This window comes from Dermacentor variabilis, unplaced genomic scaffold (assembly GCF_050947875.1).
Source record: "Dermacentor variabilis isolate Ectoservices unplaced genomic scaffold, ASM5094787v1 scaffold_15, whole genome shotgun sequence".
Lineage (NCBI taxonomy): Eukaryota > Metazoa > Arthropoda > Arachnida > Ixodida > Ixodidae > Dermacentor > Dermacentor variabilis.
The window spans coordinates 7,925,709-7,944,610 of NW_027460313.1; the positions used below are offsets into that span (position 1 = coordinate 7,925,709).

Consider the following 18,902-nt stretch of genomic DNA (forward strand, 5'->3'; position numbering starts at 1 on the left):
TGGAATATTACTTAAGTTAGTAGACTGGAATATAAAGCTACAAGTTTTAGAAATACCAATAAAAGCCCACTTCTGCAGTTGTATTATCAAATGTCAGGTGAAAACACGATCGCAATAATGATATGAAAATATGTTGCTCCTATAGGACGTTGGCCGGAAAACATATTATCCTGAAAAACATATATACATCAGAATTGTATCAATGAGATTCCACTGTACTAAGTTTGCGTTTCTCCTGGTTTAGTTGTTTTATTTCGTAAAGTCACATCAACCTACACTACACTGAAAACTCCTTGGAGATCTAAATAAAGATATTAATGCGATTAGCATTTTTAGGATACTTTGCCCACTTTCGAGTATTATGTGTACAGGTCTCTAACCATCTTCCTGCCCAGTGACCGAAGTTGTTGACTAACCGGGCTGCTAGGTATGTGCTCATGGTAGTGGTGCCGTCGTGGTCATTTCATTGTTGGCATACCAGCTTCATCATCAGACTCTCGTCATGCCGTTGTAGTACCACTGTCATCATTTTATAAATGCCATCTCATTGTCATCTTGCCATCGTCGCCACACCGCCTTCGTCTTTCGATCGACATCATCCTTCTACGTCACTCCATCGTAATAATGCCGTCATCATTGAATTGTGATTATGACACCACTGCCATGCCTTCGTCGCCATAGAGTCATGCAATCATTGTCATACTGCTGTCATGAAGCCATGTGGTCATTTCATCGTCGTCATCCGATTCTCGTCATAACATTGTTGTCATGCCATAGATGTCATACAGTCGTAGTCAGACAGTCGTCATCCTGCCATCATCCTCATACAATCACCGTCATCCCATTGTGCTCACGCCACCATCGTCATGCTGACGTGGTTGTAGTACCATCATTATCATTTCGGAATCGTTATTCCATTGTTGCTATGACGTCGTCATCATACAGTCATTGTCATGCTGTCATGGTCATAGCTGATCCTGGTAGCGAGTGTTATAGCATAGTAGGCCGATCCCAAATATGTTGTACGCCGCATGTAGTCGAAGCAATGATCCCTACAGATTCTAAATAAAAGTGTCTTCAGCAATGCAATTTGCCGCTACATTACGTTAATCGCTACCATTGCGAGATGGGTTCTGCCAAAACTTGCTCAACATTTTCTTGGGAGTTACTGCTCACGTACAATAGAGGACAACTCAACCTTGTGTTTTTAGTTCTTAAATCATCTACATATCTGGTTTCTTAATCATCCACATATCTTGTCTGTAGATTGAACAGGGTTTCCCTCCCTCTTTCTTTCACCAGCACTGCGACATGAGGCATTGGCATGCCACACGTGACGACAAGTGGAACAGGAAAAAACGTCAGAGCTTTCAACACTATAGATTTCTCACAAGTTGCTGCATTACAACTGCAGCTCCAGTGACTGCGCACAGCATCAGTACAGCATCAAAACAGAAAACGAAGTCGAACAAAATTGTCCCGGACCCTTTGTTGCAGCAAGATGTGCAAACATGTGTAAGGTGCCCGCATTTGTTCACCGCCTAAAATTCCACAAGAGCTAACAACATAATGAGTGTCAGAGTTATTTCAAGTTGTTTGAGTCTTGCTAGTAGTGTGGGAATCGTTTGTAGACTATGGAAGGCTTCAAGCTTTATTCCAACGTTTTCCCTCTTACCTGCCCTAGGAGAGGGTCCACTGGGACGTCTGAGCCGTTTGTCGAACTGGTTCAGAAGGCTTCCTCCAATGAGTTCAGGTTCGGATTTGGTTCCAAGATAGCAGAAAAATAATGGTTCGGTTCGGTTCTGGTTTAGCTGTAAATAACGGTTCAGCTCCACTTTTTGGTTCAGTTCCAATTCGGTTCGACACCCTGCTCGAAACACAAATGCCTCCGTAGCTCAATTTGTAAGAGCACCGTACACTTAATGCAAAGACGTGGGTGCGTGTCCCACCTGCGGCCAGTTGTTTCTTCATCCACTTTCATTTACATTAACTTATCAATTCTTTAATTCAATTAGTAAGTACAAGTAATTTCCCATATGTTGCCCTTGGTGTCTGTTTGTTGGCTTCTTATAGCATGATTATTAAATGTCAGGCCCCTCGGTTCCCTTTCTTCACGTTCATTAAAAATAGGGCAGGCAAGACGTTTGAGTGGTTTTCTTGGGAAAACTCCAGCTGTGTTGCTGGTAACTTAACAAGTACAAAAATATGTACTCAGAAAACTGCTATTACCAAAGTATGCACATGTTTACTGGCAATGTATAGTTACAGGGAATTCAGCAAGAGTGCTCAGAGGCATCAGCCGAGTGTCTGTGGTACAATAGACGTTCATGTAGTCATTGTGCAGAAGCATCTTGCCATATGGCAAAGAAAGACAAGGCTTTGCCCACTGCTGCTGCTGGTGATCAAAACTCATGCCACTGTGGCAATGTGCAATTCGGAGACAAACATGCTAATTACGGGGAGCGCGGCCCAGCTTGGTGTCTGCCTCAGCTAGCAAGCTGCTGACGGGTGAAAAGCGAGTGCAAGTGATGCTGCCAACACTGCCCTATTGTCTTTTCCCTGGTATTCTCGAAGTTGAAAAATCCGGAGCATGACGTAAAAAAGTTTAAGATGATGGGTGAAAAAAAAATGGGTCAAAACCACAGCCAGAAAAAAGTTTCAACTTAGCCAATATTTCGAGATATCATAGTTCACGTTAACAAGAGTGTGCTGGTTGAAATCAAGCGATACAGCGTACAAGCACTTGTTCACCAATGCAATGTATTAAAGCAAGTGTATACTGTATTGCCTTGATAGAAATTTCGATTTTTCACTGATGACCTGGTCTCCAGACGTTTGCTTGCGAGTGTACGTATACAGAGCTCACGAAGCTAAATACATCAATTTATGGCTAACCAACGCACATACCTTCATTTCCACTGTCTACAGGTCATGTGACATCGGTCTAATTTGGCTCGCACACTTGGATTACAGTCCGCATCACCTTCAGTGACCAGATTTGTAGCAACATGACATGGTATCCTCAAGTTATTGAAAATATGAAGTGTTCTTTGCGGCTCATTCCATGAGTACTGTTGACATGTTTGTGCAGAGGGTTTCAATCACTCCTGCACCACCTTAAACGTACACAGGCTATACAAAGTGTAACATTCTGCAGATGTTTTGCGTGAAAATCCTGGCACGTTTCTTTTTTTTTTACAAGCATGTGACATAATGACTGGGCATAATCTTCATTAGCCCGCCAGGTTCAGAGGGCAACATTGGTCACCGCACCAAATAAACACCGATGAGCGCAGCTACTCGGCGGTCAGTCGTCATTCACCACCACCACGCTGCGGAGCGTCTCTCTAACGGAGGGTGCCTCCAGACCTCCCCCCCCCCCCCTCGTTCCCGAACCCGGGCAGATCGTGACACTGGCGACAAGTACCCAGGTATCGACCCACGCCACCGCGAGTGGCAAAACACCGCCCCCTGTTCCTGCCGCCATGCTGCTGTACAGAAGGCTCGAGCCGCTCGAAGGAGATGGGTCCGCCTGGCCAGTCTGCGAGGAGCATGTCCACGTGTTCTTCCGGGCAAACAACACACCCGAGGCGAAACAGTGAGACGTTTGCCTGGCCAGCTGAGGGGGCCTGCATCTTCAGTCTCTTGTTCGACCTTCTCAGGCCAGCCACACCGCATGTTAAGATGCTGAGTGAGCTGCTCACCTACTGCGCTCGCTTTTCAACCCAGCGCCATCCACACTGATGGAGCGGTTACACTTCGAGAACCGGAGCCGCAGGGAAGGAGAGACTCTTGGGCAGCTCGTCGCTGCGCTTCAAGGGTCAACGAGTGCCTGCGCCTTCGGGAACCAGCTGGACTCACTGCTCCGGGACCGTTTTGTCTGTGGCATAAACAACCCCACCATGCAGACGCGACTCCTCGAGCTACCTGACCCCTTGCTGGACGATGCTGTGAAGGCAATGCTGGTGATGGAAGCTGCGGCCAAGCATGCTGTTGAGATTGCATGTGCGACCAACTCACCATCGGCGAAAGCGGCGGTTAACAAGTTGGCGACAAAGGGCAGTACCTGCAGTCGTTGTGGTGGTGCCTACTCCCCCTCACAGTGCCAGTTCTCTCAAGCACAATGTTCCACGTGCAGGAAAACTGGGCACCTGGCACGAGTACGTCGAGGGGGGAGGACATACAGCAGACAGCAGCAGCCTGGTTCAAGCCCAGGTTCCACACAAGCACGCAGATAGAGTAGCCGTCGCAAAGGTATGCAGCAGAGACGTGCGGCAGCAGACGAGTTCATCCACGGCCAGGCTCCGCGTCATGGCTGAGGACCTGCCAATTTTTGACATGTGGCACACAGGCCTTGTTCTGTCGTCTGTGCCAACATACATGCTGACCGTCGAAGTCTGCAGGCACCGCATTTCCATGGAGCTGGACACAGGGGCCAGCATGTCGGTAATGGCCGGGAAACTGTTCAATCGTACCTTCCCCGGCGTGTCTGTTAAGGCTTCGGGCGTGATGCTGCGCAGCTACTCCGGGCAGCTCTCCCAGGTCCAGGGTCAGGGTCAGGCTCAGGTCAGCATTCGCTTTGGCGACAGGGAGGCAGTCCTTCGCCTTTACCTAACCAAGGGGTCATCGCCGATGCTGCTGGGCCAAAACTGGATTCACGCACTGGGTGTTCGTCTGCCGGAGTACCAGGAAGCCAGCCTACATGTGGTGAAAGACGTCCCCAGCCTCCCGACCAAGTTCAAGCCCCTGTTCCAGCCAGGGGTGGGCACATTAGCCGGCACAATGGCTGGCATCCATGTACCTGAGAGAGCCCGGCCACGTTTTTTCAAGCCTCACCTTCTGCTGTTCGCCCTGAAGAACAGGGTCACCCATGAGCTGCACTGGTTACAGCGAGAGGGCATCCTGGTGTACGTCAAGACGTCTGAATGGGCTGCTCCCATCGTACCAGTCCTCAAGTGAGATGGCACTGTCAGGATCTGCAGGGATTTCAAGGTTACCATCAACCTCGTTGCTACCATCGAGAAGTACCCGCTGCCCCAGATAGAAGATCTCTGGTGAGCATTGTCCGGTGGACAAAAGTTCACGAAGCTCGACCTCAGAGACGCTTACCAGCAGCTGGTGCTTCAGGATGCCTCCCGGAAGTATGTCACAATATCGACAATTTTGGGGCTCTTCCAGTACACGCACTTACCTTTTGGCATGGCCTCAGCCCCAGCCATTTTTCAGAGGGAGATGGACAACCTCTTCAGGGGCATGAGCCACGTGACGGTGTACTTGGACGACATCCTGGTTACCGGCACTGATGACGGGGACCACCTGCAGAACCTGCACAATGTCCTGGCACGACTGCTGGATGCCGGTCTCAAGCTGAAGCTGGAAAAGTGTGTTTTCCTGGCCCCCAGTGTTGAGTACCTGGGACACGTCATTTACCAGGCTGGCTTAGCCCCAGCCCCCCACAAATTGATGCTGTGCTCAAGGCACCTAAGCCCCAAAACAAGAAGGAGCTTCAGAGCTACCACTGCCTCATCAACTTCTACAGGAGTTTCCTACCGAACCTGTCGGTGCATCTACAGCAGCTCCATCTTCTGCTTTGAGATGGTCAGCAGTGGGTCTAGAAGAAGGAGCAGGTCGTGGCCTTCAAGCGCAGCAAGGAGCTAATCACCAAGGCTCCAGTGCTGGTACACTTCGATCCGGCCAAGCGTGTTGTCCTGTCCGTAGATGCGCCACCGTACGGTGCATCTACGGTGGCGTACGGTGGCGCCGTACGGTGGCGCATTTCCTGGATGGTAGACCAGCTACCAACTGGTCTACCATCCAGGAAACAACCTGGGACCTGCTGATGCCCTGAGCTGCTTGCCCCTGCCAGAGGTGCCTGCTGCTGTTCCAGAGCATGCTGAAGTGTTCATGCTGGAGCATGCGTACCTGGAGGTACTCTCCGGATTTGCAGTATCGCAGACAACCAGCAGGGACCCAGTCCTGTCCCAGGTAATCAAGGTGGTGTCCCGTAGAGAGGAGCTGGTTCATCGGGCCTACAGCCACAAGGCCACCAAGCTGAGCCTGCAGCAGGGCTGCCTACTGTGGGGTTCCAAGGTAGTGATCCCACAAAGTCTCCGGTCCAGGATCCTGCAGTTGCTGCATGCGGGTCATCCTGGCATGGAAACGACCAAGATGGTGGCACGGTCCCACGTTTGGTCGCCTGGCCTGGACCAGGACATCACTCACATGGTGCAGAGCTGCCAAGTCTGCCAGGGGAATCAGCGGGCCTCACGTCATGTGGAGATCACCCCCTGGCCATTCCCACAGAGACCATGGTCCTGCCTGCATGTGGATATTGGGGAGCCCTTCAAGGGCCATTACTTCCTGGTGGTGGTGGATGCCTTTTCGAAGTGGGTCCCCCCCACTGGAGGTTCTGCCTGTCACCACTCCATCAGCAAGCGCAACCATTGTGTCGTTGCAACAGATCTTCGCCACCCTGGAGTTGCCAGACGTCATCATGTCCGACAATGGTCTTGCTTTCGCCAGCACAGAGTACCTGACCTAGCTGATGAAGAATGGAATCCGCCGGATGATGGTTCCACCGCACCACCCTGCTTCAAATATTGCAGCTGAGCGGGTGGTGCAGACCATCAAGAACAAGCTCAAGAAGAGCCAGGCTGGCAATTTCTGGATGCAGGTTACCCGGGGATTGTTCCAGTACTGGATCATGCCCCACGATGTCAATGGCCATGCCCCCTGTGAGCTCCTGCTGGGCCGGATGGTCAAGACACCCTTGGACGTCTTGCATGCGGATCTCCGATCGACAGCGCTCCTGAAGCAGCTGAAGCAGAAGCTGGCTGCTGACCGAGGGTGCCGTCCTGTGCCTTTGCCAGAGCCAGGAGCTCCAGTCTTAGCCAGGAACTTTCGTCCTGGCCCACCCTGGTCCACCAAGCAGGTGGTGTCTCCTGCCAGTGCCTCATCGCTGCTCATCGGCATGCAGGATGGGACCACCTGGCACCGGCACGGCGACCATGTTAGGCCTCATCTTGGGACCTGGCTAGCACCCTAAACTGTCACTTCAGAAGTCCAGCCCGCAGAGGGACCAATGGCAACACTCGTCGCTGCCAGCAAAGCACCGCCCACCTCGGAGGTGGCAAGCGTTGCCAGTTGTGCGGCCCATTGGGCCGGTGCCAAGCCCGGCGCCGCTCTCAAAGCCGGCCACTGTGTACAGAGCGAGGCTGGCTCAGGCAGCACCCGGCGTTGCCACACCCGGCCCGTCAACACTGGTGCCCAGGAAAAGTACTCGACCGTGGAGGCCCCTGGATTGTTACTCACCTGGATAACAGGCGCCGTCGACCCAGCCACAACGGTGGCAGAGCCTCAACCAGATGTGATCTTATTTTACGTTGAGCCTGGGTGTATTTTCTTTGTATCGAACAAACTGTGGGTAAGGAGTGTAACGAGCATGTGATGCCCCCTCAGGCATAATTTTCATTAGCCCCCCAGGCTCGGTGGCCTGCCAGGCTCAGTGGGTAACATTGGTCACCACACCAAATAAACACCGACAAGCACAGCTGCTCGACAGTGAGTCATTGTTCACCATCACCAAGCTGCGGAGCATCTCTCTAATGGAGGGTGCCTCAAGCCCCCCCTCGTTGATGAACCCAGGCAGATCATGACATTTTTCACTGCACAACCTCACACATAGTGCAATGTACAAGCGTGCATCTCAGGACAGTTTCATCTAAAGCAGCAGTGATCAACAGTGATCAAATAGGGGATGCCTCGTGCTGAAGCCCACGTATCCCTGATGAAGACAAGAGCCACTGTTGAAACGTCGGCCAGAGATATCCCTTCTTCAACCATATTTTATCACTTGTAGTCAACATCTTTCTGTGAAGCTCTGTCTTTTCTAAACTAGTGCAGCAATGCATCACAATGAAACAGGTCATGGATAAAAGCTAGTGCATGTGCACTTAGCAGTCAGCATGCTGAGCAGACCTGTCACTACCCAATCAACATGCATTTAAAGTGATGCCTCTAAAGGTGATCCCTCAAGGATACAGCCCTAGGCAAAAATAATGCAGATGGGCATGGTTCCAGGATCAGCCCAGGCAAGTGACGCAGCAGCCGTGCAGGGCCTCACCCAATACTCACCCATCGACAATTTTGCGGGTGGTAATGATGATCTTGCGAGTGGCCTCAATGTAACCTTCTCGCCCATAGTAGAGCAGGGAAGCCCAAGTGCAGGCCGCCACTGAGCCCGCCCGACTACCTGGGGTGCCAAAGGACAGAGACAGAAATTATAAACATTTATTTGCAATGTCAACTTATTGCACAAAGGCATCCATATAAAGAGGCCCTGAAACACTTTTTCAACTAATCACAGAATGACATCACTATTAAATTATGTTTCCTCACGAATCTCCTGCCGCAAAATGTTTTCGAGACAATGAGCAAAACGAGAACAAGGTGAAAGCGAGAGCCAACGTTTTGACAAGTGGACTTGTCTTTATCAAGGCGACATATGCTTTCCTCACCCCAGTATATATAGGTAGGGTTCTTCTAAAGGTGCGAGGGGGTGGGTGCGATGAGAGAAGGTGTGTTAGCGGTGAGGGTATAGAATTGAGAATAAAGGAGTGCTGTGCACAAGGCCGGTGACATGGCCATGTTTCCGCCGGCGTGTCAACTGTGTGCACAGCACCCCTCTATTGTCTGTATCGCTGGTTGTCGTGGGCTATCATGTCTCTGAAAGAGATAATAGAAGGAGCGGCAGAAACCAGTGCTCATGATATATATATATATATATATATATATATATATATATATATATACTGAAATGGAATAAATAAATAAAATGCAGGAAAGGAAACAAAAAACACTAAGCAACCAAACTAAATGTTGTTGCCCATAACTTGAAATTTAGCATAGCGAATAGATTCTAAAGCTCCCTTTGAAATGTTTATGCCTATTGGTTGCAATGACTTGAACTTATGATTGATTAATCATAAGTTGAACTTATCATTGATTAATCAATGAGCGTCAGATTAAACGGACATCGCGCGGACACAGCTAAAAAGCTTCCCAAAGCCGTCACAGAGCTTTTTAACCAACCAGGTCATAACTTCGATGAATTTAAACTCTACATATTACAGTCAAATTTCCGTTCTGAATGAGAAAGAAAATGCAGAGAATCATACCTTATCCATAAGTTAAGGACATTGCAACCAATAGGCATAAACGTTTCAAAGGGAGCTTTAGAATCTATTTGCTATGCTAAATTTCAAGCTATAGGTAACAACACTTCGTTTGGTTACTGAGCGTTTTCTGTTTAGTTTTTTATTTCCATTTTTTCTTTCCTTCTATTTATTTATTTATTCCATTTCAGTATATATATATTTCACGAGCACCGGTTTCTGCCACCCCTTCAATTATCTCTTTCAGAGGCATGATAGACCACGCCCACCAGCGAAGCAGATAATAGAGGGGTGCTGTGCACGCCGCTGACACACGGCCGTTGACACATGGCTGACAGGCGGCCGTGTCACCGGCCTTGTGCACAGCACTACTTTATTCTCAATTCTACACCCTTACCGCTAACACACCTTCGCTCGTTGCCACACCCACTCGTCTTACCCCTCTCCCCTTTAGCCTACCTATATATACTGTGGCAAGGAAAGCATATGTCTCCTTGAAAAAGACAAGTCCACTTATCGAAGCATTGGCTCCCACTTTCACCTTGTTCTTGTTTTGCTCATCGTCTTGAATTTCTATCTCCCACCTTCCCCCTGTTCTCCCCAAATTTTTTTCGAATCCTTCAAGCACAAGCAAAGTTAGACATAGTTATCGAACTGATGAGTGGCTTTCTTTCTCCTTTCATTTCAGCGAGCATGCTGGAAGCTATGTGGAGGAGACGGCAATGCCCCGCCAAAAGGTTGCATGTCTCGGCAGCGCCCTGTGGCAGCGGTGGTATTTGCGCTACACTTTCGATTTCAGAGGCCACACAAGCAGATGCAGCAACCCACAACTGTCGTGTGTAGACTGGCAGTTGAAAGATGGAATGGTCTCTCTATCATTTTGAGATTGCAGGCTTATACTTTTTTCATTTATTTAGCTCAAATGAACAATAACTGCATTACTGCGAATTTTCTCACAATCACGAAATCAGCCAATAGCTGTTGGTGGGTCCAGCTGCTTGCAATGGCACTGCTTGCAATGGCACTGCATGATGACACTGCACAAAACTAAATTCTGTGCTGCATGTAGTGCAATAATATTTGGCTCATATACTCAAAGGGGTCTCGTTAACAGACCAGCAACGTTTCCTCACCATGTTCAAAAAGTGTTTCAGGGCCCCTTTAAGCTACAATACACCAATTTCAAGTTCATGGATGCCAAAAATAAATAGTCTTTATTTTATATTCCACAAGTGGAATTTCCCATGCATCTCAATTGGCACTATGAATTAGGACAGGGAACCTCACAGCTCATAGTGGAAATAAGCAGGGGTGTGCAAATACTACAATTTTTTAGACTGAATTGAATAGTGATTAAGTGCATCGAATTCTAGGGTGCAACCAATACTAGTGAGCCCCAGGAGTGGACCGAAGCATTCTAATCGAAATTCAGCAGTACAGAACGCATTGCTAGCATCATCACTTGGAAAGGAACATGGAGTCCTTCCACCATGGAGAGAAACAACAGGAACCCTTTTTGTCTCCCAGCCCCACCTTGTAAGTTTGGTGCCACATGGCTGCCATCAATGCACTGTGAAGACCACGATGCCCTCACTTTTCTGGAGCAGTTTCATTCGCGTTCTTACAACATGCATGATGAAATATCACACAGAAAGACTACCCATTATTTAACTGGATCAAATTTTCACCCTTCTACATGTTTTTTTCTTGCAGGGCTGTGAGCACCACATCTGCAGCATGAATTGTTGAATGTGCCCTTGTCATACCAATTTTCTGCAAAGTATAAAGTAGGGTAGCTCACTTCACAACTAAGCAAATGCCAGTTGATGCAGTAAACATTTGTAAATGTTTCTTCTTTGTCCATTCGATATTGCAACATGCAAATATTTTGTCATTTTCTGGTCATGCTGAACTTGTACGTTTTTTTTTTCTTTATAAACTCAATAATGTCCAGGCAGGACTGCACATACCACAAGACACAGGGAAGTGCTTACCAGACATTGTTGGCGTTGCATAGACACCCCCAGGCCAGTCAGTGGCTACCGAAAACTGGTAGTGGTGGTACTTGCGGCTCCGGTACAAGACCATAGATGAGCCTTTAGGAGTGTAACCGTACTGCATGAGAAGCACAGAACGCATTTGTTTAGATATATTGAGAAACTTCCAGCCAAGAAAGCTCATGAGTAAGGTGCCTGGTGGTGGTCTCGTGCGGACGATGCCCTCTCGGTGAGCGCATATTCTCCCTCATCTTTTAAGAGGTTCAATACTTACAAGCATTTGCCTCGCAAACCATATTTATTTCAAGGGAATTTTCCACGTCTCAATAATTTCTCTCGTCGTATTCGAGTGCTGATTGCCGTGTTATAGTTTGTTAACAACGCTTTCCCTCAAGTCTAAACATTTTAAGGCAGTTTGTCGTGTGCGTATCATGGCCACGAACGCTTATATCGCCTTCCGTTTCTCTACCACGAATGCGCTTTAAAACCACGGCGCTGCAATTTTGCTTCAGAGACTTTCCTTCCTTCTTCTCCGCCCTTAAACTGGCTCTCTTAACTACTACACGCAGAGACAAAGCAACAGCGCGCGCATGCGATCCTATAGATTAGATGAAGATATATATATATATATATATATATATATATATATATATAGAGAGAGAGAGAAAATTATCAGTCATAGCTCTCGTAGTATAGCCCTCTGGGCCGTTTCCTTTTTTTTTTTCTTTCGAAAGTAGTCCTATTAGGGTTATTATAATTACACGAAGGTATTTCGCCCTCGTCAGCAGCAGTCCTTAAGATAGTTATTCTGGCGGCTAGCGTCCCATGCTATGCGAGCCGCCCTCGCACCTGTTTAAGCTTTTCCTAGACGCTAGAGTTATACTATGTCCGCGCCACCTTGAGCGATCGGAAAGCGCGTTTTCTCCTCTTGGCCGGCGGAGAAGGGAGGCTTTGTTCCGGCCGCAGAGCCCTCCACGTCTCAGTAAGGTGCCTGGTGGTGGTCTCATGCGGACCATGCCCTCTCGGTGAGCGCATATTCCCCCTCATCTTTTAAGAGGTTCAATACTTACAAGCATTTGCCTCGCAAACCATATTTATTTCAAGGGAATTTTCCACGTCTCAATAATTTCTCTCGTCGTATTCGAGTGCTGATTGCCGTGTTATAGTTTGTTAACAACGCTTTCCCTCAAGTCTAAACATTTTAAGGCAGTTTGTCGTGTGCGTATCATGGCCACGAACGCTTATATCGCCTTCCGTTTCTCTACCCCGAATGCGCTTTAAAACCACGGCGCTGCAATTTTGCTTCAGAGACTTTCCTTTCCTTCCTTATCCTCCCTTAAACTGGCTCTCTTAACTACTACACGCAGAGACAAAGCAACAGCGCGCGCATTCGATCACGCGCTCGCCGTGCACGTGATCAAGCTTTTCCTAGTCTCTAAAACCGCTAGAGTTCGCTCTTCCCCTCGGGCGGCCATTTTTCCAAGAAAGTATGCCTTCCAACCGACCAAAATCGACTATCGCAGACAACATCAGTCCCTTTCCACCTAAGTAGGAGGCTCGGAGCAGGAGCTATGGCACTTGAAAGTAACCTGGGGCCTGACGAACCAATCGACTGAGCTATCTTTTCGTGCAACATCCAAGGGTCACGAGTTCAAATTACCTGTTATGTTCCTTTTTTTCCCCCTTTTTTTTTATGTCTTTTCTTTTATTTTATCACTGTACGGGAACCCTCCTAAAAAAAGAAAGAAAGATATATATCCTCAATTATGTATGTCCACACATGTGCAGGTCATAAATACCAGGTTCTCTAGCCGAGTGCCATCCGTGCGGTATAACCGAGCTCAGATTGGTCCACCTTGACTGATCAAATAAGGCACCACTGTAGGTTAAATGAGGCGTACAACTCCTGCGGGACCCGCCGTGGTTACTCAGTGGCTATGGTGTTAGACTGCTGAGCACGAGGTCGCGGGATCGGATCCCAGCTACGGCCACCGCATTTCGATGGGGGCGAAATGCGAAAACACTCGTGTACTTAGATTTAGGTGCACGTTAAAGAACCCCAGGTGGTCAAAATTTCCGGAGTCCTCCACTACGGTGTGCCTCATAATCAGAAAGTGGTTTTGTCATGTAAAACCCCATAATTTCATTTTTAATTTAACTCCTGCGGGGACGGTAGAGTATCCGCCTCCCGTGCAAGAGGACCGTGATTCAAATCCCGGTGCCGCACAATTCTCCACTGGAAAATACCAAAAGAAAACCTTGTGTTGAGAAAATTGCACAAACAGGCCTGGAGTGCAGCCTGATCCCGGTGACCAGAACCGGTAACGCACTCTCTCACCAGAGCAGGATTGGCCACCCTGGTGCAGTACTTGGCCACAACCTCCTATATGAATACAACAATCAAACCCCGGCCCTCAGTCTCCAGCAGCTGCGAAGCAACTGACCACGGCGGCGGTCAGATCTGTGACACAGCAGAGGGTGCTAAGAATACCTGGCTCCGGACAGGCCGCCATAGGAATCTGAACCTGGCAACGTTTAACGTTAGAACGTTACCTAGTGAGGCGAGTCTAACAGTGTTATTGGAGGAATTAGAGGGCAGTAAATGGGATATAATAGGGCTCAGTGAGGTTAGGAGGACAAAAGAAGCATATACAGTGCTAAAAAGCGGGCACGTACTGTGCTACCGGGGCTTAGCGGAGAGACGAGAACTAGGAGTCCGATTCCTGATTAATAAGGAAATAGCTGGTAACATACAGGAATTCTATAGCATTAACAAGAGGGTGGCAGGTCTTGCTGTGAAACTTAATAAGAGGTACAAATTGAAGGTAGTACAAGTCTACGCCCCTACATCCAGTCATGATGACCAGGAAGTCTAAAGCTTTTATGAAGACGTGGAATCAACGATGGGTAAAGTCAAAACAAAATACACTATACTGATGAGCGACTTCAATGCCAGGGTAGGCAAGAAGCAGGCTGGAGACAAGTCAGTGGGGGAATATGGCATAGGCTCTAGGAATAGCAGAGGAGAGTTATTAGTATAGTTTGCAGAACAGAATAATATGCGGATAATGAATACCTTTTTCCACACGCGGGTTAGTCGAAAGTGGACGTGGAAGAGCCCGAATGGCGAGACTAGAAATGAAATCGACTTCATACTCTGCGCGAACCCTGGCATAGACGTGCTCGGCAAGGTGCGCTGCAGTGACCATAGGATGGTAAGAACTCGAATTAGCCTTGACTTGAGGAGGGAACGGAAGAAACTGGTACATAAGAAGCCAATCAATGAGTTAGCGGTAAGAGGGAAACTAGAGGAATTCCGGATCAAGCTACAGAACAGGTATTCGGTTTTAACCCAGGAAGAGGACCATAGTGTTGAATCAATGAACGGCAATCTTATGGGCATCATTAAGGAGTGCGCAATAGAAGTCGGTGGTAACGCCGTTAAACAGGAAACCAGTAAGCTATCGCAGGAGACGAAAGATCTGATCAAGAAACGCCAATGTATGAAAGCCTCTAACCCTACAGCTAGAATAGAACTGGCAGAACTTTCTAAGTTAATCAACAAGCGTAAGACAGCGGACATAAGGAAGAATAATATGGATAGAATTGAACAGGCTCTCAGGAACGGAGGAAGCCTAAAAGCAGTGAAGAAGAGACTAGGAATAGGCAAGAATCAGATGTGTGCGTTAAGAGACAAAGCCGGCAATATCGTTACTAATATGGATGAGATAGTTCAAGTGGCTGAGGAGTTCTATAGAGATTTATGCAGTACCAGTAACACCCACGACGATAAGGTGAGAGAGAATAGTCTAGAGGAACTTGAAATCCCACAAGTAACGCCGGGAGAGGTAAAGAACGCCTTGGGAGCTATGCAAAGGGGGAAGGCAACTGGGGAGGATCAGGTAACAGCAGATTTGTTGAAGGATGGTGGGAACACTGTCCTAGAAAGATTGGCCGCCCTATATACACAATGCCTCATGACCTCGAACGTACCGGAATCTTGGAAGAACGCTAACATAATCCTAATCCATAAGAAAGGGGACGCCAAAGACTTGAAAAATTATAGACCGATCAGCTTACTGTCCGTTGCCTACAAAGTATTTACTAAGGTAATCGCAAATAGAATCAGGAATACCTTAGACTTCTGTCAACCAAAGGACCAGGCAGGATTCCGTAAAGGCTACTCAACAATAGACCATATTCACACTATCAATCAGGTGATAGAGAAATGTGCGGAATATAACCAACCCTTATATATAGCCTTCATTGATTACGAAAAAGCATTTGATTCAGTCGAAACCTCAGCAGTCATGAAGGCACTACGGAATCAGGGTGTAGATGAGCCATATGTAAAGATACTGGAAGATATCTATAGCGGTTCCACAGCCACCGCAGTCCTCCACAAAGAAAGCAAAAAAATCCCAATAAAGAAAGGCATCAGACAGGGAGACACGATCTCTCCAATGCTATTCACAGCATGTTTACAGAAGGTATTCAGAGACCTGGAGTGGGAAGAATCGGGGATAAAAGTTGATGGAGAATACCTTAGTAACTTGCGATTCGCTGATGATATTGCCTTGCTTAGTAACTCAGGGCACCCATTGCAATGCATGCTCACTGACCTGGAGAGGCAAAGCAGAAGGGTGGGTCTAAAAATTAATCTGCAGAAAACTAAAGTAATGTTTAACAGTCTCAGAAGAGAACAGCAGTTTACAATAGGTAGCGAAGCACTCGAAGTGGTAAGGGAATACATTTACTTAGGGCAGGTAGTGACCACGGATACGGATCATGAGACTGAAATAACCAGAAGAATAAGAATGGGCTGGGGTGCGTTTGGCAGCCATTCTCAAATCATGAACAGCAGGTTGCCACTATCCCTCAAGAGGAAAGTGTATAACAGCTGTGTGTTACCAGTACTCACGTATGGGGCAGAAACCTGGAGGCTTACGAAAAGGGTTCTGCTGAAATTGAGGACGACGCAACGAGCTATGGAAAGAAGAATGATAGGTGTAACATTAAGGGATAAGAAAAGAGCAGATTGGGTGAGGGAACAAACGCGGGTAAATGACATCTTAGTTGAAATCAAGAAAAAGAAATGGGCATGGGCCGGACATCTAATGAGGAGGGAAGATAACCGATGGTCATTAAGGGTTACGGACTGGATTCCAAGGGAAGGGAAGCGTAGCAGGGGGCGGCAGAAAGTTAGGTGGGCGGATGACATTAAGACGTTTGCAGGGGCAACATGGCCACAATTAGTACATGACCGGGGTAGTTGGAGAAGTATGGGAGAGGCCTTTGCCCTGCAGTGGGCGTAACTAGGCTGATTATGATAATTATGATGATGATAATGATGATGACGACGACGACGGCTACGACGACGACGACGACGATGATGATAGAGAATCAATAAATCCAACTACTACAGGTGCAGGAAAGATGTCCTCATCACACCAGCACAAGTTGCGCTCATCCTTGCACATCACAGGGTTGAGCAAGACAGCTTTCACCCCTCAACTGCTATCTGAGGACTCAAAATAAAGCCTTAAACCTCATGTCCCTCTGTTTTACAAGAAGAAGTTATATCAAGTGGCATTGCAAATGCAGTGCCATGTATGTTTCATCTTGCTCTCCTGAATGTTTCTTTAAAACTGCATGCTTTTCATGTAGGAAACACTCCCAAGACAATGTGCTTCCAGCCAGAGCAGATGTATAATCATGTAGAAGTACTGCAAGGGCACTAGTTGCCTCTAGATGCCTCTACACTCACAAAGTTGAAGAGCAACATACTTGCTGGCACAGTAGCTTCTGCTGCAGGTGTGTGATAAGGTTCCTTTAAGAGATTCTTCAACCGCAACCAAGATGCAGTGTCTCGGTGCTCCAATAAAAGACAAGGCTGGCAGCAGCCCACATGCAACAACAAGTTTATCAATGCAAGATAACATGCACACTTATAAACCCACACTAAGAGTTACAACAGCCCATGGAAAAGTCACAATTATTGTTATGTTACAAGGCAGACTAAGAAGCTACGAAGTCAACAGAAAGTTCACTAAGTTACCAAGAGATAACAGAAGGAAAGGAAGTCACAAGCAAAAAACGGGTTCACTAGTTCAATGTGATGATGGTCTTTGAGCAGTCCAGTTCGGGATGGCACTAACAGAATGAGGCAGGAGTCGGAGGAAATTAACTGGTTACGGAGGCCAACATGACAATGCACTCGACTGTCACCTTGCGGTTGGAAAGTATGTCATAGCAGGACGTCCCAGGCTCCACAGGAATTCTTCAGCACCTCATCGCTTTGCTTCCAGAGAGCATCCCAGGTCATGCTGATGCCAGCCAGCTACAAAGAGACATTGGGTCGCTGGAAAGTCCAGAACTGGCTAGGTAGAGGCCTCGTGAGCCCAGGTCCAAGTGCCTGTCGATGTTGCCCTACTGCACCCTAGCCTCCTTCACTCGTTCCAACCACCGACGTATCTTCCCCACTTTCACTGCTCTTTCCACTCTACTTTTCTACCTCCTTCTGCACTTGTGTGCCTCACTAATTGATGCTTGTTTTTGTCGTTCTTTTTCCATTGCGATGCTTGGTGTGCTCATGCCAAACTCACACAGCATGTCGTCGTCGTTATTTTCTATTGCTCCTGGCCATTTGATGAACTAGTATGCACACATACTTCACACCTCACAGGGTGGCACGTGAAAGAAGTGCAATGTGGGATAAAGAAGCTCTTAGTAGATAGTGCTTTGAAATTGACTGCAAAGATAGTTGTGGAAGTCATCTGCAACTGAATTTACAAGTTGCTGCAGATCGGTCATATACTTAGTCTGAAGGTAGCAGAACAGCACCTTTTAAGTAAACTCATCTACGACTGTGCATTTTCAAGTGCCACAATGACTGAATAATGTAGCTGTGGCAACAACACTCAAATCATCATGCCCTAAAGTGACACAAAGTGATTGTGAGAGGGGAAGTGACAATGTAGTCACATGGATTAACTATATTGCCACACTTCTGGCTCCCAAACAAGTGCCCAAAATTTTACATCCCTGAATCCATTAGTGACTACAGCAAACCTCAAACCTTTGTTATTTGGTTCAGCTGTGTTCTCAGTTCAGCTGCACCACTTTAAAAGAAAATGCTGTAGCAGACAAAGTTCTTCAATGATCAGACAAGAGTTTGTCATGGAAAAAAAAAACTACATCACACCTTGTGCGTGTCTGCCGATATGCTCGTGACACCCTCAAGGCGGAAGTCAAAAGGAGGCAGCGGGAACCCAGCTTCTTCCATGAAAGGCACCAGGAAGCCTCCAAGGCAGGCATCCACATGAACAGAAATGCCATACTTTGCTCCCAGCTGGTCAAAAATAAACAAATCGACAGAGGATTAAATCGGCTTAGCATTCAAGTCCACCAAGGCATAGCTGCTTGCTAATGTCACTATCACTTGAGCAGAAACCACCCACGTTGTTAACTAAGAGGTGAATAAGTTGTAAAACTAATTTCTTAGTACTTTCACATACCTTGAATGGCCCATGAGGTTGCTTAAAAGGGACAATACACAGCTACACTAAATCAGTTTATACTGGTAAAGAAAAATTTCATAACTATGTTCATTTATTTGGCAGCGAAAGTTTGATTATAGTGGAGAAAATAAAGGCCAAACATTCCTTTTCTAGAATTTTTCCCTTCCAGCCCTCCAAAACAAGAATCGGCTGCATCGGCAGCACCGATATCA

The 18,902-nt window shown here is 47.4% G+C and overlaps 1 protein-coding gene across 4 annotated transcripts in view; it reads right to left on the minus strand.

Annotated features, from left to right (window-relative positions):
* The window catches only part of Sply (Sphingosine-1-phosphate lyase), a 114,138-nt gene that overhangs the window by 20,006 nt on the left and 75,230 nt on the right, over positions 1 to 18,902 (minus strand). For 3 of the 4 annotated variants that reach the window (XR_012825333.1, XM_075678092.1, XM_075678091.1), the window contains exons 9-11: positions 18,375 to 18,521; positions 11,168 to 11,288; positions 8,134 to 8,251 (exon numbers count right to left, since the gene is read on the minus strand). Coding sequence is in view for 3 of the 4 variants with exons in the window: in XM_075678092.1 (XP_075534207.1) it covers positions 8,134 to 8,251; positions 11,168 to 11,288; positions 18,375 to 18,521 (386 nt within the window). In the remaining variant the exon portion in view is untranslated. The remainder of the gene's footprint in view (positions 1 to 8,133; positions 8,252 to 11,167; positions 11,289 to 18,374; positions 18,522 to 18,902) is intronic. The other variant, XM_075678093.1, reaches the window with a different exon arrangement.